Here is a 23,357-nt window from a genome sequence, read left to right on the forward strand (position 1 = left end):
TGCTGTCCCCTTGGGCTCCCCCTAGGTTCCTGCCATCTCTTCCCTGGTGCTTCTGCCCTCACACCTGGCCTGAAACCGCTTTTCTTCCATGATGCTCCTCCCGGTGCCTAGCACGAACTTTGCACATTAGTGAAGGATGGCTTGCCCCTGTCTTAGATGTGATTGGCCTGAAATCTCCACCTCAACCCATTCCATGCAACAGACCACCCCCTCTCCCCAATTCCTCAGTGAAGGAGCAAGAAAAGACAAGCCTCCCCACTTCAATCCTTCCTTAGGGAGCACGTGGACCATGATGAAAGTACAGTGTCTTGTATTTATTCACAAATCTCAGTACAGTTCCATTAAGGGACTCCCGAAATTCTCCCCCCACCCCCAGCTCCTCCAGGTCATTTCAGCTGATATGACAACAGGACTACCAGTCTGCTTGGCAAGTCTAGTGCATCAGTTTAGGGAATGATGTTGGCGATGCTCTGGAAGAAAGAAGGAAACTGTGAGTAAATGCAGGGTGTGCAGTTGTGAGGGGACCAAGACCTCTTCCTTCACATCCACTAGAGAAATGAGAGGGACACTGGCTACTCTGGCCCAGGAATTACCTATGTTCTAGGGAATATCTTAAGGAAGGTGGCACCTAGATTGAGGAAGAATAGGGAGCCAGCCCTCCCAGGCAGAGATGCCTCTGTAGGAACCAAAAAGTCTTGCCTGCTTTGCCTCAGAGGATTCCCTGCCATCCCCATAGCCTGGGAATAAACAAGGTATGTCTTTGGGTTCTAGGCACAGTCTACAGAACCATTACATCCCTTCATCCAACTGCCCCAGCCTCAGGCGGCTGAGATACTTGATGAAAAGAGTAGAGCTAGGACTTGAGGCCCAGAATGAGGATCAGGATCCCACAGGAGCCTTTATACTAGGGGTGGGGAGTTTGCCAACCAGGAAAAGGACAGAGCTACCGGTTTCCACCACTCAGCATATTGCTGCAAGGCAGCAGGGGCTGGGCGGCGGGTTGTGCACAGTGGGTTGAGGCAGGGAGTCAGAGGGGAGATGGTGAGAGATAGTGGACACATGAAGGAGATGGTCTCAACAGCACCTCCCTCCTCCATTCCCAGATGCACACGTGTCCCTGGAGGTCTTTTCTGCCTCAGTGGGAATGGAAAGCACCCAAAAGATGAAAAATGGGATGCAAAGGGCAAAGAGCAAGTGAAAAAAGGGAAGAGCAGAGCTGGCAAACAGCTCTGGACAGTCTCTGAAAGGCTGAGAGTCTGACCAGTGAAGCTGTCTATGAACAGGCCATGGGAACGGGGGTGTACAACTATCTCCCAGGATAGAGAGCAGAAATCTGAAACCATGTGGGCAACTCACCCTCCACAGAGCTGAAAAGTTGATGAAGGGCTTGTTGACTGAAGCCTGGAATTTAAGGACAAGAAGGTTAGTCCCCAACATCCGTCCCACCTGAATCCTAGGAGGGCCTGCACTCCCCCAACTCCGAGTCCATGCTGTGTTAGGGAGACTTACTCCAGATGTTAATGTTGTGGTTGCGCCCCCTCCGTGATGGCTGGTGGATCCGCCTGGATGACCGCCCTGTGGACGAAGCCCAGACCGTCATCACAAGCCCTCAGTCTTTGAGGGTCCCCCAAGTTCCTTTTCCCCAGTGACCTGATGTCCTCTAAGGTGACTAACCACCTTTCGCCTCACTGCCTGCAAAGAAAAGCCCACAGCCATGTGGCCGCGGGAATTCTGTGGGAGATGGAAAGAAAAGCCAAGAAGGATCTGTGCCTACTGACTCGTCTTCCCCCCGGATCCCTTTTACTTTAATGAGATGTCCTCAGTCACTGAGAAGGGGCCGGACTGGAAACGGAGCCCAAAGGACCCACACAAATACCAGGACCAGAGTTAACCTTAGCCCTGACCTCAAATCTACCCCTTCTACACACACTGGTGCCTGATCCCTGACTTGGGTTGCTCTCTGTCTTTAATCCTATCCCCAGAAACTCAGCAGTGCCTCCCCAGTGATGCTGCCAGCCTCAAAACCCATAACAAACCTCCCTCTTCTGGCCTCTACCTAGTGAATCCTGCCATTGGACACAGAGCCTTTTCCCCTACCACACGCCCCTTCTACGCAGTCCCTTCCCCTACGCCCCATCCTTGGCTCCCTGCCTGGCAGCCAGTGTGGCTCTGGGCTTTGAGGCCTGGGCCAGTCTTCAAGATGGTGTCCCAAAGACTCCTCCTGGAGATTGGGAAGCGGGAAATTGAGGTAGGCAGGGTTAGCCTTCTCTTATTCCCCAAGTCTCCACCTTGGTGCCTGTTCTATTGTGCATAGAGCTGCTAGTCTCTCCTTCCTTCCAGTATCTGTTCCCTCTACATGAATGGGGATCAGAAATCCTCCAGGAGACCTGCTCTGATGGGCAGTGAGGAGAGAAAGAAAGAACCCTGACCTGTGATTTGTCAAAGCTGTGTGCCAGCCACATGACCTTGGCAAACCCCCTTAAATCTCACTTAGCTTTGGTTTCCTTAACTGAAAATCAAGGAGTTAAAGTCTTCACCCCTGACTACCTCATTTCAAAAATTAAACAGAAAAAGGCTTATCTCCAAAGCTATTCCTCAAGCTCAGTCTGATGCTCTGCAATTTCTCAACACTTTTTCTCCTCCAACCATAACAGATCTTGGCTCAGTAACTGTTTCCTGTTCCCCGGGAGAGGCTTCATGTTCCTCCCTCTAGATCTCCTTAACTAGAAGGGCAACTCCCTGAAGTTGGGGCCTGGTATAGGGCTCTAAGGATCAGAGGGCTTGATCCATCTGACCAGATGACCACCAGCTCCTTTCTAAGGAAGGAGGAGGACACGGTTATATAGCCACCCAAGCTTCTTTCACCACATGAAAGCTGCCTGGGCTACCCAAGTGTCCCAAGGGTTTAACCTTTCCCTCCCCCTCCCCCTAGCCCCCTTCTTCCCATTTCCCCACCCCTGTTCACCTACATTCAGCAGCTGGTTGGCCTCCTTGCTGGCTTGGTCGACCCCATTATGAACATTCTGCTGCAACCTGTCCACCTCTTTTCCGGCCTGGCCAGCAGCATGGTGGACACCTTGGCCAAGTTTCTCCGCTTCTTTTCCAGCCTGGCCAGCAGCGTGGTTGACCCCTTGGCCAAATTTCTCTGCCTCCTTCCCGGCCTGGTTGACCCCATCGTAGACCCCTTGGACCACTTTGTCTGCTTCCTTTCCAGCCTGTTCAACATCATGATGAACTCCCTGGCCAAAGCGCTCCACCTCCTTCCCAGCTTGGTTGACCCCAGGATGCACACCTTGGACTATTTTGTCTCCCTCTTTCCCAGCCTGCCCTGCAGCATAATGAACGTCCTGGCCAAACCGTTCCACTCCTGACCCAGCCTGGTTGACCCCAGGATGCACACCTTGGACTATTTTGTCTCCCTCTTTCCCAGCCTGCCCAGCAGCATAATGAACGTCCTGGCCAAACCGTTCCACTCCTGACCCAGCCTGGTTGACCCCAGGATGCACACCTTGGACTATTTTGTCTCCCTCTTTCCCAGCCTGCCCTGCAGCATAATGAACGTCCTGGCCAAACCGTTCCACTCCTGACCCAGCCTGGTTGACCCCAGGATGCACACCTTGGACTATTTTGTCTCCCTCTTTCCCAGCCTGCCCTGCAGCATAATGAACGTCCTGGCCAAACCGTTCCACTCCTGACCCAGCCTGGTTGACCCCAGGATGCACACCTTGGACTATTTTGTCTCCTTCTTTCCCAGCATGCCCAGCAGCATGGTGGGCCCCCTGACCAAACTTCTCTGCCTCCTTCCCAGCCTCATTTATTCCATGGTGAACCCCCTGGCCAAACTTCTCTGCCTCCTTCCCAGCCTCATTTATTCCATGGTGAACCCCCTGGCCAAACTTCTCTGCCTCCTTCCCAGCCTCATTTATTCCATGGTGAACCCCCTGGCCAAACTTCTCTGCCTCCTTCCCAGCCTCATTTATTCCATGGTGAACCCCCTGGCCAAACTTCTCTGCCTCATTCCCAGCCTGCCCAGCGGCATGGTGGGCCCCCTGACCAAACCTCCCAGCCTCATTCCCAGCCTGCCCAGCAGCATGATGGACCCCCTGGCCAAACCTCCCGGCCTCATTCCCAGCCTGCCCAGCGGCATGGTGGACACCCTGGCCAAACCTCCCGGCCTCATTCCCGGCCTGCCCAGCGGCATGGTGGGCCCCCTGACCAAACTTCTCTGCCTCCTTCCAGGCCTCATTTATTCCATGGTGAACCCCATGGCCAAACTTCTCTGCCTCATTCCCAGCCTGCCCAGCGGCATGGTGGATCCCCTGGCCAAACCTTCCTGCCTCATTCCCAGCCTGCCCAGCGGCATGGTGGATCCCCTGGCCAAACCTTCCTGCCTCATTCCCAGCCTGCCCAGCGGCATGGTGGGTTCCCTGGCCAAACCTTCCTGCCTCACTGCCCACCTGGCTGGCCCCATGATGGACCCCGTGAATCACTTTGTCTGCCTCCTTCCCAACCTGTCCAGCAGCATTGTTGGCCCCATGGATAAACTTCTCTGCTTCCTTTCCTGCTTGTCCGATGCCATTGTTGATCCCATGGGCTACCTTGTCCAAGCCGTGGTTGATGCCCTTGTCCACCTCCTTGCCGGCACTGCTCCCCATGTGGCTAAGTCCATTAAAAACTTTTTCCACTTCCCTTCCGGCTTGAGTGATTCCGTTATTGATGCCTTCCAGGGCCTTGCCCACTTCTCTCTCTGCAGTACTTAGCCCTCGGTTGATTCCTTCAATGACCTTCGCAAGGGGGTCGTCATTGGCTGCCCATCCAGGCAGGGCCCCCAGTAGCAGTAGGAGGGAGCAGGAGCTGACCAAATTGGCAAGATGCATATTGTTGGGAGGGTGGGGAGGCTGCAGAGAGGAGCCAGTGAAGCAAAGCTGCTATTTATCCTCTGTCTCCCTCCCTCTTCTCCACCCCTCATGACTCAATTACCCCTGCGAGGCACTGACTTGGTCTCCAGTCAGGTAGGTATTTCCCAGGGAGATTTGGGATTGAGCAATGAAGAGGAGGAAGAGAGGATGAGTCATGAATGGAGAACACTCACATGGCATCTTTGCTCCTTGCCCAGCTCGGGCCCTCCACCCTAGAGCCCAGATATCTGCCCTTTCAACCACCTCCTCTTTTCATTCCTCACCCACTAGCCGGGCCTCCTTTCTCCCAACCCCACCTTCAATCACCCCCATTCCTGGTTCCCCAGCATCTTCACTCCTCTCAGGGGATCTAAGGATCTAGCTTCCCCAGCACTGAGATTCTAGAAAGATGGGAGGTATAGTCAGGAGGAGGGGAGCACTCCTGGGAAGTTGACAGAGTCATCAGACCTTGTTCTTATTGATCTTTTTTAATCCCCCCAACACACACTTACTATGCTCCAGCCACACAGGACTTCACCCTCGTCCTTAAACACACCAAGCTCATCCCTGCTTCATGGCCTTTGCACTCGCTGTTCTGTCTGGAATGCAGAACTCAGATCTTCAGGTGGCGGGTTCCTCCTCATTCTGTTTTTGGCTCAAAAACTTCTCAAAAAACCTTCCCTGGCCATCCCCCAGTTACACTGTGGAATATCTTCCTTTGATTTTTATAGCACTTACCACAATCCAAAATTATCTTTTTTATTGCCTTTCTCACTTATCATATTATAAACTTCCAGAGGACACAGCCTTTGTGTTGGTTACTGCTACATCCTCAACTTCTAGAACATTGCCTGGGGTTCAGTAAATATTTATAGATTGAACAAATGGATGGATTAGAAGAAGCCAAGAGAAGACAGGCTAGGCCTGAGTCTCAGAGGGTGCTGGGGGAAAGGGTGCCTGGGTCCCCAGAGCTCGAACCTAGGGTCTCTTGGGGAGGGTTGGAGATTTTGGAGCAAGGATCACATTCTCATCACAGAACCCTGGTTTCCTACCTCCCAGCCCTTGGGCAAGGGCAGGGGGCTGATTGCCATGAGCTGGGACAGGACGCAGTGTCACCTGAAAAGCCGGTTCAGGCAGCCATGGGGAGGGGCTGAAGACCCAGGAGAGCAGGAGACTGTCAGCCAAAACCTGGGCTGGGGGCCAGAAGCTCATTCTTCCTGCCCTCCTCCCCCTGGAGATGCTTAAGTCATAACCTGAAGCCCCAGGTGTTGACATGGTGGCATGAATTGGAGGGGGAAACAGCTGAGAGTTTGGCCTAGGTGTAAAGAGGGGCATCGGAAGAAAGGGCAGGTGGTGGTTGGTAAATCTGTGGCAGACTATCTTTCTGGAGCTAGTTTAGGGGGAGGTGGAGACCAGAAGGATGAGAGCTAATGGGTGGGTACAGCTGGGTGCAGGGGTGAAAGATATTTGGGTTTTGGTGCCAAGGGGAGAGACTGAGAGAGGGGTGGAGGTGGGATTGCTAGTGGGAAGGCCAGGCAGGAAGGAATGTGTAGGGTGTGAGCAAGCGGGGGTGGCAGAGTTATGTGTGTGGGTGCCCAGGTGTGGTGAGAATCTGCACGTGTTTTCAGGCTTTGTTCAAACAAGGGCAACAAGGCCCACTGCCCTTGAAGGACCCAGGGTTCCACCCCAGATCCTGAACAGTTGGATCCACCTAGAACCAGGCATCCCAGACCTAGAGGCCCAGGAGCTTCTGCCTTCTCTGGGCTCTACCAATAGAGGGTGATTAATTGTGCCACCTCTCCACGATTGAGCTCATCAAATCTGTTTCCCAGTTTCATGCTCCAGGGACAAAGCCAAGTCCCTGGGCAATCTCGGGTGTGGCTTTTCTGCCCTGTCCAGTGCCTAAATGAGGGTGTTTCCCATGCCAGGAGATTGCTGGGTGGGGAGGTCCAAAATCCTAATTTGCCCCAAGATTGACAAGGTGGGGGTTTCTCCATTTCTCTTTCCACCCCTCTCTCTGCCCCATCCTACCATCTTCTGTCAGCCCCAATCCTTCTCCTCAGTGCTCCATTCCAAACACTGGCCACTATTTGATTGCAGACTTAGGTATCTGTCTCTGTGAGACTGACCTGGAGTTGTTCTTTCTTTGCCACCCTCTGCTGGTCTTGGTAATGTGGCTGTGCTGCTTTCCTAGAGCAAGTGGAGGTGGTTTCAGTCACTGAGCTGTCCCAGCTCCCCCAAAAGTACACACAGTGTGCCTGCCAACCCGTGGTGCCTCCAAACATGCATCCTGACCGAAGCCTCCCTGCAAAGGAGCTGCCATGGGCTTCCCAGCTTGGGTTAGTACTCGCAACACTGCCTATAGGTTGGCAAATATTTGTTAGGCTGATGCTTTGGCCGATCTTGCCATAAAATCACCAGGATCTGAATCAGCCTTCGGGAGGACAGATCTTAACTCTTTGTCTCTTCTCTTGTTATTGGCCTACTCAGATTTGCCATTTCTTTTCGTACTAGTTTTGATCCTTTATATTTTCTAAGAAATATTTTAATTGCTTCGAGCTTTTCATACTGATTATTTTAAAGATATACAAAATCGGTCCCTTTTCAATCCTGGTTTTGTGTGGTCTTTTTTACCCCTTTGATCATACATGTTAAGTTTGTCCTTTGTTTACTATCTCTTTTTGGTGTTGGTTCTAGAAATCTCCCTATCCATACACCCAACTTATTTTCAGTTCCACCTCTCCTGGGACATCCAAGCAGGAAGGCCTCACCCCTCACCTTGTCCCGTGGCAGGTGCTTAGCAAACTGAGTTCCCACAGAGGTTTGGGGAAGGAAGAGGTTATGTCATTCTGCCCCTTCTTGCCTCCACACCTCTCTATGGGATGGTGACTCCTTCCTGGCCCAAACCCGCACACCCCTAAATCTTGATCAGAGCTGTGTCGACTGGCTCTGCAGGTGAAGGTGCCTGCCTGTGAGTCACAGTTGTGCAAGCCCCCACCCCAGTGCTTGAGAGGAAGGGAGCCATCTGTCCTTTGTTCTTCGCCAAATGTTTATGGAACCCTGCTTTGTGCCAGGCACAGTTCTAGCTGTTGGAGGCCCAGTGGTGAACAAAATAGACAAGAACACATGCCCTATGGGGGAGACAGTGAATAGCATATCAATATCTAGATCATGACAAACTACAAGAAAAGCCACAAGGAAAAGAATTGGGGTACTGTGAGGATATGGCTTGGAGGTTGCTTTAAGACTAGGGATCAAAGAAACCTGGAGGTTACATTTATTTATTCATTCTGGTATTATTTATTGAGTGGGCACCCTAAACATTCTTTTAGTCAACAGAATATAAAATTGATGAGGTAAACAAGCACTCTGCCCTCCCAGAGCTTGGGCTAGTGGGTAGAACAATTGGTAAGAAAACAAATGAATAAACAAGATGATTTTTTAGAGAGAGACATATGCTGTGAAGAAAATAAAAATAATAGAGTGTAACCCTGAGGCAGTTTTGCACAATGGAACATCTAAGCCAGGAAGTCAGACAAAGCCTCTTGGAAAGTGGGTATGTTGCAGGGAGCGGAGTGTGATGGCAGATCATGGCTGAGAAAGGGGAGAACTGCAGATGGGGAATCAGGAGGGCCTCTCTTAAAGGGTGGCACCTGAGGGAAACCAAGAGGCAACCAGCCAAGGGATGGACGGGGCAGGGCTTCCAGGCATCAGGGAACAGCTAGGGTAACCATGGGGGAGGGGGGTGTCAAGGAACAGCAGCGAGCCAGTGTGCCAAAGGAGAGAGAGGAGAGAGAAAAGGGCTTTGAGGGCCAGTATAAAAAACTGGATGCCATTCTGGACGCCAGCGGTGGCCTTGGAACAGTAGTGCTCAGCATGCAAAGAGCACACGTCACGAATGGGACTGGGCCTTCATGCCACCACCTCTGTGACATCACTGAGCACTGTGACATCACTGGGCACTGTACCGTCCCGGCAGGTTGCCTGTGCCCCACGTCGCAGTAACATCGCGGTGGGTCCTGGTGCAGCTAGGCCATGAAACTTTAGGAAGCATGTCGAAACGCGACATCGTCCTCACCAATGTCACCGTTGTCCAGCTGCTGCGACAGCCATGCCCGGGTGAGGAAAACGCCGAAACGCCCCCGGGGAGGGCAAGTGAGGGCAGTCGAGGAGCAGGGATCGCCGGGTCAGAGCCCCCTTCCGAGAGCGTCCCCGCAAGGGATGGGACAGGAGGCAAGGGAAGGGCTGCCGCTGGCGGGCGCGGCTCTTCCATCCGGAGCCGCTTCCTTCCCTCCCTCCCTCTAACCCCAGCCCCGTCAGCCCCCCGAGTTTGCTGGCAAAGTGGTTTCTGTGGCGACGGTGGAGGGCACGAGAACCCCCGCCCTGAGGGTGCGCCACTCGCACGAGGTGGAAGGGGAGAAGCAGGGGCTGGATTTACGCTGTCTCTGAGGACAGCCGCTGGTGGTTGAGGAACTCGACGAGACGGGTTTCACAGAAAATTGACGCTCCTGTCGATCAGCGCCGAAGGGCCGTTTGGGGGTTGGTGGGCTTTGCCGCCTCCCCACACCCCCACCGCCGCCTCCGTATTACACGAAGCAAGGACACTAGCAACCTGCCAGAGCCGTGCGCTCACTGAAACCTCACAACCACCTGGTGAGGCCAGGGGTTTATTGTCCCCATTTCATAGAGCGCAAACCCCTTTCCTAGGTCTCTCACACCAAAGTAGTAGAGTTAGTATTCGGAGTGCTTGCTCGCAGGCACTAGGCAGCCCTACCTCACCCAGCCAGAGGTACACACACACATTTAACCCGACAAACTCAGATCGAACCCAGGTCTTCGGTAAGGGCAACTCCCATTCCCTGGTGCCATCCTCACAGACTGCAGACCCTGGCAGCCGGGAAGCTCCGCCCCTCGTGGGGCGGGCGTGGCCGGAGTGAAGCGAGACTTAGGCCTGGCTCCAGGGTCCCCAGACCCCTGCAAGATGCAGCAGCAGACACGATAAGGGCTATGGGCCCTGAACCTCCTCCCTGCTCGTCACTCGCTCTTGTCGCCTTGGGCCTCGGTTTTCCCTCTGTAAAATGGTTTTGTAGAGCACGCCTAGCTGAATTCTGTGGGGTGATGCACGTGGAGTCCAGCACAGTACCTAGTCCACGGTGGAACCCAGGAAATGAGAGTGTCATTTTAATAGGGAGAGAATGATGCTTCATTGCTGAAGCTCCTCCAGACTCATCATTCCCGGCGCAGAAGCTTTCCTCCAGCCCATATACCACCCACTCCCATCCTCCCTAACGCCTCCCCCCGCCCCCACCACCCCTTCCCTCGCTAGAGTAGAGAGCAGGAGAGGAGAAGGCTGGGGGAAGTTGGGAGAGGACCACCTGAGTTTTCTTTTGAAAGGTCGCGGAGTGCGCTCTGATCCCCACTCTTAAGCCAAGTGGACAGCTCTCCCTTTCCTGATAGCAGAAACAGAACCTCAAGGAATGCAAATATCCTTAAAGTCACCAACAACTATAAGGTCTCTGCCACCAGTAAACATTAATACATTTATGAACTTATATTGCTACCGGAAACACCCACAGTCCAGCCTCAGGCCACAAGGTCTGTGGCAACCCAGAGAGGTCACGGTGACAACAGCTAGGGCCTGGCTCTTAGCCCCACCACCTCCCAGGTGCTTTTGATTCTGGTACCAAACACAACTCCCACCTTCATCCTCCAGCCTCTCTGATCATTTCTCTCTCCTTTTTTTTTTATGAATACTTGGTATCAGACTTCTTTTCCTCTATTAAAATCAGCACTTACTGGGCCTTGAGATCTTACCGAGTCTTCATAGAAGCCCCAGATGAAGGGTCAGATGAGATGATAGGAAATAAGCCAGAGAGGTTCATTAACTTGCCCAAGGCCACACAGCTAGCTGGCAGGTGGCTGAGCCAGGACTGATGTCAAAGCCTGATCCCCACCATGAAACCCTCTACCAGGCAGGATCCCTAACTGCTGTCTCCACCACGTCTCCCCTCTCCTCAAGCCCTCATCTGCAGCTCAGGTAGCACACCTCCAAGCACAGGTGTTTTAAAATACAGTATGGGAGTGGAAGTGTGTGTTTGGAGAGGTGGAAGCTGACGAGGTCTCCATTTGTTTCATATTATGATACATATTTCCTAAACTACTCTGAGGATAAGAATCACTTGGAATGCTTGTTAGAAACAGGATCCTTGGGCCTCAGTAAGGACCTACTGAGTCAGACTTCCCTAGGAGAGGCCTCTCTGTGATGCTTATCAGAACAGTTTGGGGACCACTGGGCTATGTCAATTATCAGACAATTCAGGAAAAGATCTTTGAAATACTAATGTATGTGTAATGTTCCCAGATTCTTGTGATAAGCACTACACGTATTACCTCATTTAACTCTCATTTAAAGTACCCTCCGAGAGAAGTACTACTATTATCTCCATTTTACAGAGGAAATTGAGGTACAGAGCATATCACCCCAAGCGATTGTTAAAAATACACAGTACCCACTGAATTCAAATCTCCAGGGAAGGGGCCCTGGCATTGATATTTTAAAGCAAACCCACCCCCTGCTCATTCTGTGGATCAGGTATGTTTGGGAAACAATGGGCTAGATGGTTGGCCACCAGGGGTCAGAAGCTAGCAACGATGGTTTCTGGTGGCACAGATGGTTCATCCTCTCTCACTGGATGGTGCGTTCATTGCCGCCCTCACTGAGGATGCTTTTGTTCTCTCTCCCCACAGTAACCAGAGCACCACCCCCACGGGAGCCTGAGCCCCAGCCCGAGCCCGAGCCCCAGCCCGAGCCTGAGCCCGAGCCCCAACCTCAGCCTCAGCCTATCAAAGAGGAAGTGCCACCTCCTCCTCCACCTCCACCTCCACCTCCACCAAAACCTACCGTGGTTCGGGAACTGACTGTGGGCATCAGTGGGTAAGTCAGCCCCAGCGCCTGGGCCCTTCTTGAAGTCTTAGGGCCCAGCCTTTCCTCCAATCACTGAACGGGGTGTCTCCACATTTCTTGCCATCAGCGTTTTCATTCTGTCCACCTTGAAGAAACACCTGCAAAGGTGGACAGGTCTCCGCCTTCAGCTTACATTCTGGTAGGAACACAATCGTCAAATAAGGAACATGACAGTCTGGTGATATGTTATGAACAGTATGAAGTATAGTAAGACTGGAGAGGGCAGTGTTAGTTGAGGTGTCAGGGAAGGCCAGCTGTGCAGCAAGCAATGGCCCTGGGGCAGAAGTGTCAGCTTAGTGTGCAAAGGACAGGCAGGAAGTCAGTGTGGCTGGTGCAGAGCAAGCAAGGGAGAAGAGGGAGTATGGTGGAAAATGGGCAGGGGCTTGGTAGGCCACGGTAAGGAGTTTGGATCTGGTTTTACTGATAGGGTCATGGAGGTTTTTAGGCCAAAAGACATAATGTGACCTGAAGTTCTACAAGATCCATCCAGTTACATGGTTAGGAATGGGGAAGAGGATGGATGGATGAGGAAGCAGGAAACTCAGTTAAGCGGCTGATGAGGTCATCTGGGCAAGATGGTAGGGGCCCCCAACAGGGCTGATTACCTTCTTGCCCCAGACTGAGTCCCACCCAGTCTCCTTGAGGGCCCTCATGTCACCCACTTCTCTCCCATTCTCTCCTCTGCCTGCTGGCTGAGGATTCTGAGGACAACCCCACACCCCCTGTCCCTGAACAGATTTGGACGCATCGGTCGCCTGGTGCTGCGCGCCTGTATGGAGAAGGGCGTGAAGGTGGTAGCAGTGAACGATCCATTCATTGACCCAGAATACATGGTGAGCAGCAGGTAGAGGGTAGGACTGAGGTGGGGAGGGTGTTCAGGGAGTTCTCTGGAAGGCTCCCAGCTGCAATGTGGAACCTTCACCAAGACAGGGACTCCTGAGGGATTCTCACTCCCCCACCCGTCACCCTAAGCCTTGGAGCTATGCTGTTTGCCACAGGTGTACCTGTTCAAGTATGACTCCACCCATGGCCAATACAAGGGGACTGTGGAATACAAGAATGGACGGCTGGTCGTGGATAAACAGGAGATCAGTATCTTCCAGTGGTAAGGGCAGCTTTCTAATGCATGCTTGCAACACATTAATGGAGGGGACGTAAAGATGACGAGAATGGGATTCCAGCCTGTCATACAGAGTTCATAACCCCAGACTGTGTGCAAATGCCTCTGGGTACTGGTTTGGAGAGGGAGGTCTTAGAGAAGTCCCATTTTAGAAGCACTAATCTGGAAAGATGCCCCACGGTACTCACTTGCATGTCTTCTCACAGGCATATCAACATGTCTAAAACTCAACTCTTGATTCTCCTTCAATCCCCAAATCTCCCTTCCCAGGAAACGGCATCGCCACCTAACCAATAGCTTCCACTAGGTTCCTACACAGCAGCCATAGAGGCCTTTTTAACCCATTTCCCGTTTGCTCTGAGAATACACACTGGTGGTGCTTGCAGCTGCAGCATTTACCCCGAGATAACTTGTGGATTACAGTCCTAACCTTACCCCTAAAGTTTGCCATGAAATATCTCGCTTTTGTTATTATTTTCACATCGCTCTAGTATATTGATAATCTTTGGAAACAAACATCTTTCTATTTATAGCATTCTCTTTTTAGTAGTGTCACTGCCACTTACAAAATACAGTAATTCTCGATTGCTGAAAATGTCAAATCCTAGAAAACGTAGCATTCCTACGCATGATGTTAAATTAACACTGGCAGAGAGCTACACTTTTTTTCCTAAACAGGAAAAGGGTTATTAAAACATCAGCTGGACCTAGTTACTCCCCTACTTAAACCCTCCAATGGCTTCCATCACCCCATAAATAAAATCCCAGCTCCTGATGGGGCCTCACAAGCACTATGCGTGCCCACCCCCACCCTTCCCATGTCACCTCAGCACATTGGCCATCTACCTCTCAGGACTCTGATCCAGCACCTCTTATATTTGGACAATGTTTCTTAGTGCCCATTTCACATAGTCCTCACTGACATTAACTCTCCTCCTTTATTTAAAGATGTTTAGAATCTATAAGTCAAAGCCATAATATTAGACGTTTAACATACTTCAAATACATTTGCAAGATATCAAAAAACTAAAAAAGTATAAAATGGGAAACAGAAACCTAATTTATCCTTTTAATGAAAATTACTAGCCACTGCTTGGTCCTCTGGCTGCCTCAAATTTTACACTTGTTCTTGTATGCTCACAAGCCTTCCCAGCACTCCTCCCATGAGGTCCGCTCTCAGCCCCTCTCTTTTTATTTGGTAGAGAAGGGTAAACAATAAAGAAGGGCAAGGAAGGCTTGTGGTGAGGTGGTCAGGGTCGGGTGCAAAGATGGGGGTGGGGGTGGGGGGGGTGGAGGCAGGGACTGGAACACCAGTGAGAATGGGAGAAGCTGCTTGACCTAAGTTTAAAGTCGTACCAGAAACAATGCCAACACAGCAGTCATTACTCAGACATACCATGTCCTGTCTCTCCTCAGCCCGGGCACCATTATTCCTGCACTTACAGCATTCCCCTCCTCTTCCCTGTCCCCATACAGCTACCACTTCAATGTGCACCCCCACTCGGGTACTGCCTTGTCAGGTCACTGCAGCAGTTGTCCCCCCCTCCTCTGCCCTCCGTCACTGCACTGTTGGCATTCACTGGGCACTCGGCACAAGTTATCTTGCTTTGTGTGTACTTTACTCCACTCCATCCTTCCTAGTCAGGTGACCTTGGGCAAGGGACTGAACTTCCTTGAGCCTATTTCCTAATGTAGCTGATAGGGATGACCACCATGTCCCTCACAGCCATAGTGGGGAGCATAGCTGAAGTTAACAGGTCTGTGGGGAGCACTGGGAATAGCATTTTCCCACAAGGCGACAGCCTCCTTGCAAGAAGGGCCCTGTCAGTTGCGTCAACGCTGTTGCTTTGGTACCTGTAGGCACAGGCCTTGGCTCTGGGTAGACTCAGCAGTTCCTTGAAGAATGAATGGAAACCTCAAAACAGGCCCCTGGACAGGAAGGCAAACCCATAATGGACTAGGGCCTCCTGGGCTGCCAACTCTTTGCCCCATGCCAACTCAGCAATTATTGCAAAGGAATTTGTTGAAGAGCCCAACTTGGAAGGCAGGAAATGGGAGGCCTCAGAGAAGAGCTAGTTAGGCCAGATGATAAGGTGACCTGACAGAGCAGATGACCAGGGAGAGAGAAGAACCGTGTGTGTGGCCCAGGGAGAAGAGAGGAAGCAAGTCATTCATTTATTCATTTGTACATTCATTCATTTATTCTTTCATTCATTCACTCTGGCAATGCAGCCAGTACAGATCCTAGGGCCAGCCTGCCTGCACTCTTGGCCAGCTCTGCCTCCTACCCCTTCACTTCTGCTCTGGCTTCTCTGAAGAATGCCAATAATAACAGTACTTACTCCTCAGGTTGTGAGAGTTAAATGAGTTCAGTACAGGTAAAGCATTTCGAATATGGACATATGGCAGGTGTTCAGTAAACACGTAGGATGGCTAATAAAAAATATTCCTACAAACACTGACTGAACCCCTCTGGGGTGATCAGGCTTAATGACAAAGAAAACAGACCCAGCCCTGCTGCAAGGAGTGGTCTAGAACAGGGGTCCCCCGGGCCGCAGACCGGCACCGGTCCGTGGCCTGTTAGGAACTGGGCCACACAACAAGTGAGCAGCGGGCCAGTGAACAAAGCTTCATCTATATTTGCAGCCGCTCCCCAGCGCTAGCATCACCACCTCAGCTCCACCTCATATGATCAGGCATGAGATTCTCAAGGGAGCACTGGTCCCTGGTGCCAAAGAGGTTGGGGACCACTGGTCTAGAAGAGACAGATACTAACAAATAATCACAAAAGCAAATACTGCAGCTGTGATAAACCCAGTGAAGGAAAAGACTGGTATACAAGCCAAGTAGAAAACAGCAATAGATGTTTAATATGTTTCAAGTGCAAACATTTGATAAAATATCAATTAAAAATGTAAATTTATAAAACAAGAAACAGAAAAGCTCCTTACTTTTCTGATGTAATCCCCTAGCCCTCGCTGACCCCAGGGCAGTCTCAGGCTTTGGTTACACCCCCACCACGCCCATTGCTCTCAGGATGTAGTACCTGTCTTCAGGGACTTGCCTGGCAGTTGGCTCCCGGTAACAGGAACTGAGTGGCAAATATAAGAGGGGCAAAGAGGGCTGTGGTGAGGTTGCCAGAGCAAGGGACCTGAAGCCTCGCCCTCCCACGGTCCACATTCCAGGCAGCATAGGTAGAAAGGGCCTAATCTGGTTGGGAGTAGTCAGGGACGGTCCCCTGGGGGCAGGTGAGGCCTGAGTCGGGGAGGTGGCAGCTTGTACATACCCAGGTGGTGCAGTCAAGAAAAGTGGCCTGCAAAGGGATTTGGGGTGAGGCAAGACCAGCAGGGTTGAATCCATCTGGGACAGCTAGGTATGTGTGGGGTGGGGAGAACAGATGGTCACAGGCCAGGTGGGAAGGTGTCTGATCAGCCCTTTGAGCAGTAAAGGCCATGGACTATGAAGGCGAGGCCATGCAGGGAGACTGACACACAGCACTGCCACCCCTCCACAGCAAGCAGCCCAGAGATATCCCCTGGAAGTCTGTCGGGAGCCCCTTTGTGGTGGAGTCCACAGGCGTGTTCCTGTCATTAGAAGAAACTTCCGTAAGTGGGAGAGGTGTCCAGGGCTGGCTGGGGGCGGGGTGGTGGTGGCACTCAAAGCACCTCATGAATTCACGACACCAGTGCTCCTTCCTCCTTCCCCAGAACCACATCAAGGCAGGTGCCCTTCGTGTGGTCATCTGCGCTCCCTCACCAGATGCACCCACATTTGTCATGGGGGTGAACGAAAAGGACTATAACCCTGACTCCATGAAGATTGTCAGGTAATGGGCAGCAACATCCTGAAGTATGTAAGTCATGCCCAGAGGACATGCCAGCCTGTGATGGGGAGGGATCAGACTCACCCACCCCACCCCCACTCCCACCAGCCTCCCTGATGCTTCTTTCACATCAGTCTGCTTCTCCTTCCCAAAGTCTTAACAGTCATGTTAATATCACCCTAAAAGTGTTAGACACGCATGACTTCTGGACAACATGCTTGGGGGAGCTTCCCCCAGCTGCACCTCCGGTGCCTCCTTCAGTCTGAATGCAGCCCCAGTGATCCCTCTCATCCCCATACTGACTTTTCACAAAACACCCCCAAAGTGAGGTGGAGGGGTGGCTCTGCAACTCACCTTACAGTGCCCTTGCACGTGGACTGTTTCAGCAATGCATCCTGCACCACCAACTGCCTGGCCCCCCTCGCCAAGGTCATCCATGAGCGATTCGGGATCGTGGAAGGACTGATGGTGAGTTGGGAAGAGGGCTGGGCCAGGATGGATGGCAGGGAAACTCTACCCCTTCCTCCCAGGACATGCTTAGTGTGTGGAGTTAACAGAAAGAGACTGCTTTCGGGAGAAGAGGCCCACCAGTGATGAAGTCTTTTAAAATACTGTGCAACATTCAGGAAAGGCTGGACCCTAGCCTGCAGGTGCCCTCCTGTGGTCTGTGGTGGTGGCCCTGCCAACCTCCACACCTAGCTCACCACCACAGACCTGGGAAAAAGAGGCATGGGAGCTTAGGAGCAGGAAGGCTCTTAAGCCCCCTTCTTCTCCAAGACCACAGTGCATTCCTACACTGCCACCCAGAAGACAGTGGATGGGCCATCGAACAAGGCCTGGAGAGATGGACGGGGAGCCCACCAGAACATCATCCCAGCCTCCACAGGGGCTGCCAAGGCTGTGGGCAAAGTCATCCCAGCACTCAAAGGGTATGAGGGCAGGAAGCTGCAACCAAGGTAGAGGGCACACCTCAGGTGGACTGGACTGGTCCCCAATCCTTGAGGCATCTATTGAGGGAAAAGTAAAGGTGAAGGGAGATGAACGGAGAAGTCATTGAGTTCTGACACCCGCCCCAATGTGGGATTCTCCAGGAAGCTGACAGGAATGGCATTCCGGGTGCCAACCCCCGATGTGTCTGTTGTGGACCTGACCTGTCGCCTGGCCCAGCCTACTCCATACTCGGCCATCAAGGACGCTATAAAAGCAGAAGCCAAGGGGCGCATGGCTGGTATCCTTGCCTACACTGAGGATGAGGTAGGGGCTCAGGAGAGGGGACCCTGGGAGGAGCCCTCTGGGGAGGGAGCATGACTTTCCACTTATCAAGGAGCTGTTTGCAATGTATCAAGATAGGAACAGCAGGGCTGGGAAGGTCAGCTCTCCCTGCCTCGGAATCTTCACACCTGCTGCTCCTTTGGTGTGGAAAGCTTTCCCCCCAGGTGGCCATATAGTCTGTCCTTACCTCCTCCAAGTCTCTACTTCAGCCTTCCTCCTCAGCAAGATATTCTTTTTGTGGCCCTTTTTCCCACCTGAGATTTCATTTCATAGTCACTATTGGTCCTGCTAATATGTGTCCTCCAAGAAAGCAAGGATTTGGGGACTATCTTTTCACTTCTATAGCTTCAGCTGTCTTCTCAGGGCCTGTCACACAGCAGGTGCTCACTACATGCTTAGTGAACAAGACAACATATCCCATTTTTCAACACTTGCTCAGGGCAGGCCACGCCAGATGCCTTCCCTGTGAGGAATGGATGTCCCTTTGCTCCCAGTAGTACCATCTCTGGTGCTGCCTCCCTGTTTTAGCTCCTGCAGGTCCACCCTCACACAGCTGCCAGGACCTCTTGTTTTAATAAAATCAGATCACATCACCCCCACTGCTGATAACCTTCCCCACTGCTGACGGCCTTCCATCACACGGAGGCCAAAACAGTCAGGGCCTCTGTGCTATAACTCCTTCCACCTCAGATACTGTTGAGGACCTAAGCTGGCCAGACCCTCCTAGTCATTCAGACCCAGCCTCGACACCTCTCCTCATGGGCCTCTGTACCAGCCATTCCAAGTGCTTGCATTATTCCCAGAAAATAATATTTATCGGTGCGGCACCTGAGTGTTTGCGGTCTGTGTCCTTTGGCCAGTTTCCCACAAGCAAAGCCTCCATGTGCCTTCCTCATACCCAGTCCCCAGAGCTTGGGCACAGTAGGGGTCCATCAAATACTGTCGATGAATGGATAGTCAATAAGCCTAAGAATCAAAGTCAGAGCTGCTGGAGGTCCTTGCTCTGCGACCCACACCTATCTTCGAAATTCTGACACCCAGGTTGTCTCCACGGATTTCATCAGCAATACTCACTCGTCCATCTTCGATGCTAAAGCCGGCATCGCGCTCAACGACAATTTCGTGAAGCTCATTTCCTGGTAAGGGAGAAGGGATCAGACATCGGGGTGGAGAATACCGACTGTGAACAGGAGAGATTCCGACTCCCTCTCCTCTTCCCCAGGTACGACAACGAATACGGCTACAGTCACCGGGTGGTGGACCTTCTCAGCTACATGTTCAGCCGAGATAACTGAAGCAGGACACCCCCTACTCTGCTTCCCTGTTCTCCCCGGGCCGGAACCTCTACTTCTCATTCCCGCCCTCGGCTCCCAAAAGGTGCCCCCTGCGCCGCTGGGCCACCAGCGAAATAAAAAGCCAGAGTGCTCACTGCTGCTCCCAGTATCTCTGCGCCGGTCACGGCGGGGTCAGTCCGCTTTCTAGGCCCGCCCCTGTTTCTCTGGTAGCCCGCGCCCAGGGCCGAGCGTCGCGGCTCCGCGGTGACTCCCGGGGGAGTACCGGCCGGCGCAGGTTCCGGTGGCCGCACGGCGCGCCGCGGCGGAGCCCGTGACGTCAGCGCGCCGGCGACTCGTACTCCTCTCCCAGAAGGACGCGCGGGCCGCGGCAGAGGCAAGGCAGGGGCGCCAGGCCTGGGCGCCGGGCGGGCTAAGCGGAGACTCGTGCTCTGGCGGCCCGGGACTGGCGCCATGACCTTGTTTCATTTCGGGAATTGCTTCGCCCTGGCCTACTTCCCCTACTTCATCACCTACAAGTGCAGCGGCCTGTGAGTGCGGGGCGGCCGCGGGGCGGGGGGTGCGGGCCGGGGCGAGCCCTCACCTCTCGCTCCTGCAGGTCCGAATACAACGCCTTCTGGAAATGCGTCCAGGCTGGGGTCACCTACCTCTTCGTGCAGCTGTGTAAGGTGAGGGCGCCCGGAGCCGTGGGTCTGGCCCCCAGGCTCGCCAGACCCAGGGCTCCGCCCCGCCCAGATCCCCTGGTGTGGGACCGTCCTCAGCACCCCGCGTAGGGATGCTCCGGAATACCCCTAGAACACAGACTTTGGACCTGAGGAGAGGTCTCCAGGCAACTTTTAGTAAAATAGAGAAACTCATCTGTATCGTTCAGAGGAGTTTTGTATGATTAAGAGCCGCTAACCCCATACGGTGCATCTCCAGGCCTGACCCTGATACCCTGTGATTACCATAGAAAAACCTACGGCTCCTTCTGTCTCCCCTGGTCCTGCAATATTGCCTCCATCTGACGGTCCCTCTCCACATGGGCCCCAGAACCCCAATGTCCAACCCTCCATGTACACACTAACTTCCCACAAAACCTACATAGTTTATCCCCCTCACCTTGAGGCGACCTCTCTGTTTTCTGTTCTCAGATGTTGTTCCTGGCCACTTTCTTTCCTACCTGGGAAGGCGGCATCTATGACTTCATTGGGGTGAGTGGGGCAAGGGAGGGGAGGGAATGCAGGAGTGGGGGCCCTGGCTCCTGTGCTTACTGAAGCCTCACCCTGACCCACAGGAGTTCATGAAGGCCAGCGTGGATGTGGCGGACCTGATAGGCCTAAACCTTGTCATGTCCCGGAATGCCGGCAAAGGGGAGTACAAGATCATGGTTGCTGCCCTGGGCTGGGCCACAGCCGAGCTCATTATGTCCCGGTGTGTGCAGCAGCCTGGAACCCAGATTCCTGAAAAAGGACACCTGGGTTTCAGGGAGGTTCTGGAGGGTGGGGGCTCAGATTCTGGGTGCCGAGGGTTTCTGAGTACTGGAGAATACCTCCCTTTGCCTTGTTCAGTTGCATCCCCCTCTGGGTTGGAGCCCGAGGCATTGAGTTTGACTGGAAATACATCCAGATGAGCATTGACTCCAACATCAGTCTGGTACGCAAGTCCTGCTCTCCCATACACGTCTTTTTTGCTGGTGGCGGTACTTCTCCCTAAGGCCTGGCCCTGACTTCCTGCCTCCCTTCAGGTTCATTACATCGTCGCATCTGCCCAGGTGTGGATGATAACACGCTACGACCTGTACCACACTTTCCGGCCAGCGGTTCTCCTGCTGATGTTCCTTAGCGTTTATAAGGCCTTTGTCATGGAGTGAGCTGGGCAGGGTTGAAGGTTGGGTCAAATGGGGGTGGGTTATCTGTTCTCCTTCCCTCATTGTGATGTTTCCCCACAGGACCTTCGTCCACCTTTGTTCTCTGGGCAGCTGGACAGCACTGCTGGCCCGAGCAGTGGTGACAGGGCTGCTGGCCCTCAGCACCCTGGCCTTGTATGTCGCCGTTGTCAACGTGCACTCCTAGGCTTGGCGTTTCAGATATTGACATACCTTTTCCTTGTCTCTAGGTTTAAGTGAAGTAAACAATATTTGGAAAGTTATTTTGGCCTCCATCTCTCTCTGGAACTGTCTACCAGTACCATACTCATCTGCGTCCCAGAGGCCCTTGTTCTGCCTTTGGAGCCAAGTAACTAACTGGCCCTGATTTGTCCTGTATTCCTGGAGCAGATCCTCGGCCCCTAGTTTTCCTAGGGTAGACTGAGGGCTTGAAATGAATAATCTTTGAGCAGTGGCAGAGACCAGAGCCCTCAGGGAACAGGTGACAGAAAGGAGTTAGAATCCAAGAGGGGGTTCTTGGGGACTTTTCACAGCCTTAACCTGGCTGTCTTCCCCCACAAGCTATTCCCTGGCTGGTCACCTCCTAGAAGCCTGGCCTAATCTTCTCCTTCGATTCACCATTTATATGGCAGCCAAGGGGATCTATTTGAAACCCCAGTCTTACTTGTTCACCCTCCCTGCTTATAACCATCTAGGTCTCCCCGTTGCACACTGAACAGTCCAACCACTGGACCTTTGGGAGCAGACTTTTGTGATTCTGAGCTTCTCAGTGCTTTGACTCAGTTCTGTGGCTCTCAGATCAAGGCCTGGCCTGAGCCTCCTCAGGGTGGAGTTCAGAGACAGCTGCAGCCAAATAGAGCATATGAGCCCCCCAGTTTGGATGTTTTCCTGGTTGCCACCCTCCCCACCCTATCCCTTCCTTGGCCCCTCCCCCTCCCTGAGAGGGCTGTCAGAAGCAGAGCTTTGAATTCGTGCTTGATGCAAATCCTGCCCACTCAGGAAAGTGATCCCCAGCCCTAGTGTTCCCAGTAGGATCGCCCAGAGCATGGGCTAGGACAGTGCCCCTCTTCCTCTGCCAGACTATCATGGTCTTGCCGTAATGTTATTTAACCCTGGGCCTAGAAAGCACCAAGCACAGCTCTGTTCAGCTCTGCTATGACAGTCTTCGTGTTTTCAGAGAAAGTATTTACTTGGCACAACCACCATCTAGCCCCATCCTCTCCTTGCCCCTAGTGAAGATAGGGTTCACAGGTGTCTTAGGGGAGGAGTGGAGAAGAAATGAATGATTCAAAAGAGTAGACTAGGTACTCCCTCAGCCCAGTCGGGTGGCTGTGTAATGGTTTTTCACCTACACTTCCATCCTGTGTACCACGTAGCCCTTGATACATATTGGCATAAATGAAGTTTACAGAAATTATTTGACAACTATTTGTTGGGCAGGGACTCCGATCCAGGGCCCCTGCTAGTGGCCAACTGTCTGAACAGATCCCAGCTTTCATGGGGCTCAGACCAGAGTGGTTGTGGCCGAGGTGGGGAAATCACTGGCCAGAGGAATCGGGGCTGTCGTGGGTGAAGCCTGGTCAGAGTGGTAGGACTGATGAGATAGACTATAATGACTAGGACTGTGATGGAAAATCAAGGGGCTGTGTGGGCCCAGAGGAGCCACCCGACCCAACCTGGGGGGCAAACTGGGCTCCCTTGAAGAGATCGTGTGTGGGCTGAGACCTAATGGATGAGTTAGTGGGGCAAAAAGAAAAGCATGCGTGAAGGCCTGTGTAAAGGCCTTAAGTCAAAGAGAGGGCCTGGCCTGCCCACCAGAACTGTGAGACAAGTCAGCAGTGGCCAGATCCCAGAGGGCTCTGAGGGCTGAGCTGGGGAGCTGAGCAGAGGCAGTGGCGAACCCCGGAGAATCCTAGGTAGGGGAAGGACAGGGTCAGATTTGGTTTTTGGAAGGTCTCCATGGCCACTGGATGGGGAGACTGAGGCTGGAAGGCCAGGACTGGACCAGGAAAGGATTGGCAGGGCTAGGAGGAGAGTGGCTAGAAGCAGAAGTGGTGGTGACCAATGGGATGTGTTTATTTCGGGGGGGGCGGGGCGGGGTGTGGGGGTTGGGGGGGTGAC

General features: G+C 52.9%; 3 protein-coding genes and 1 long non-coding RNA gene across 5 annotated transcripts; 2 read left to right on the top strand and 2 right to left on the bottom strand.

Moving 5' to 3' along the window:
- Nucleotides 1–293: 293 nt before the first annotated feature.
- SBSN (suprabasin) lies at nucleotides 294–4,940 on the bottom strand. Its single transcript, XM_006919874.3, has 5 exons — nucleotides 3,785–4,940; nucleotides 2,970–3,514; nucleotides 1,510–1,575; nucleotides 1,357–1,401; nucleotides 294–470 (listed from the first exon to the last, which is right to left on the bottom strand). Exons 1-5 carry the CDS (start codon nucleotides 4,875–4,877, stop codon nucleotides 447–449), a joined length of 1,773 nt encoding a protein of 590 aa, XP_006919936.1. The 5' UTR covers nucleotides 4,878–4,940; the 3' UTR covers nucleotides 294–446.
- A 3,234-nt stretch (nucleotides 4,941–8,174) lies between these two features.
- GAPDHS (glyceraldehyde-3-phosphate dehydrogenase, spermatogenic) lies at nucleotides 8,175–19,500 on the top strand. The gene is made up of 10 exons (XM_025038537.1): nucleotides 8,175–9,017; nucleotides 11,646–11,832; nucleotides 12,599–12,695; nucleotides 12,861–12,967; nucleotides 16,497–16,808; nucleotides 17,192–17,273; nucleotides 17,583–17,734; nucleotides 17,897–18,059; nucleotides 19,119–19,216; nucleotides 19,300–19,500. Exons 1-10 carry the CDS (start codon nucleotides 8,951–8,953, stop codon nucleotides 19,370–19,372), a joined length of 1,338 nt encoding a protein of 445 aa, XP_024894305.1. The 5' UTR covers nucleotides 8,175–8,950; the 3' UTR covers nucleotides 19,373–19,500.
- LOC107196260 lies at nucleotides 15,830–19,680 on the bottom strand. 2 transcript variants are annotated; one of them, XR_003042554.1, is made up of 3 exons: nucleotides 19,507–19,663; nucleotides 17,160–19,213; nucleotides 15,830–16,566 (listed from the first exon to the last, which is right to left on the bottom strand). It is a non-coding gene; the product is annotated as an uncharacterized LOC107196260 (long non-coding RNA). The 2 variants fall into 2 exon arrangements; XR_001517659.2 differs by having other exon boundaries at nucleotides 15,830–19,213; nucleotides 19,507–19,680.
- Nucleotides 19,681–19,691: 11 nt separating this feature from the next.
- TMEM147 (transmembrane protein 147) lies at nucleotides 19,692–21,499 on the top strand. Its single transcript, XM_006919877.3, has 7 exons — nucleotides 19,692–19,899; nucleotides 19,968–20,037; nucleotides 20,503–20,562; nucleotides 20,646–20,782; nucleotides 20,920–21,004; nucleotides 21,096–21,217; nucleotides 21,300–21,499. Exons 1-7 carry the CDS (start codon nucleotides 19,823–19,825, stop codon nucleotides 21,421–21,423), a joined length of 675 nt encoding a protein of 224 aa, XP_006919939.1. The 5' UTR covers nucleotides 19,692–19,822; the 3' UTR covers nucleotides 21,424–21,499.
- The last annotated feature ends 1,858 nt before the right edge of the window (nucleotides 21,500–23,357 follow it).

Source organism: Pteropus alecto, unplaced genomic scaffold (assembly GCF_000325575.1).
Source record: "Pteropus alecto unplaced genomic scaffold, ASM32557v1 scaffold9, whole genome shotgun sequence".
NCBI classification, from domain to species: domain Eukaryota; kingdom Metazoa; phylum Chordata; class Mammalia; order Chiroptera; family Pteropodidae; genus Pteropus; species Pteropus alecto.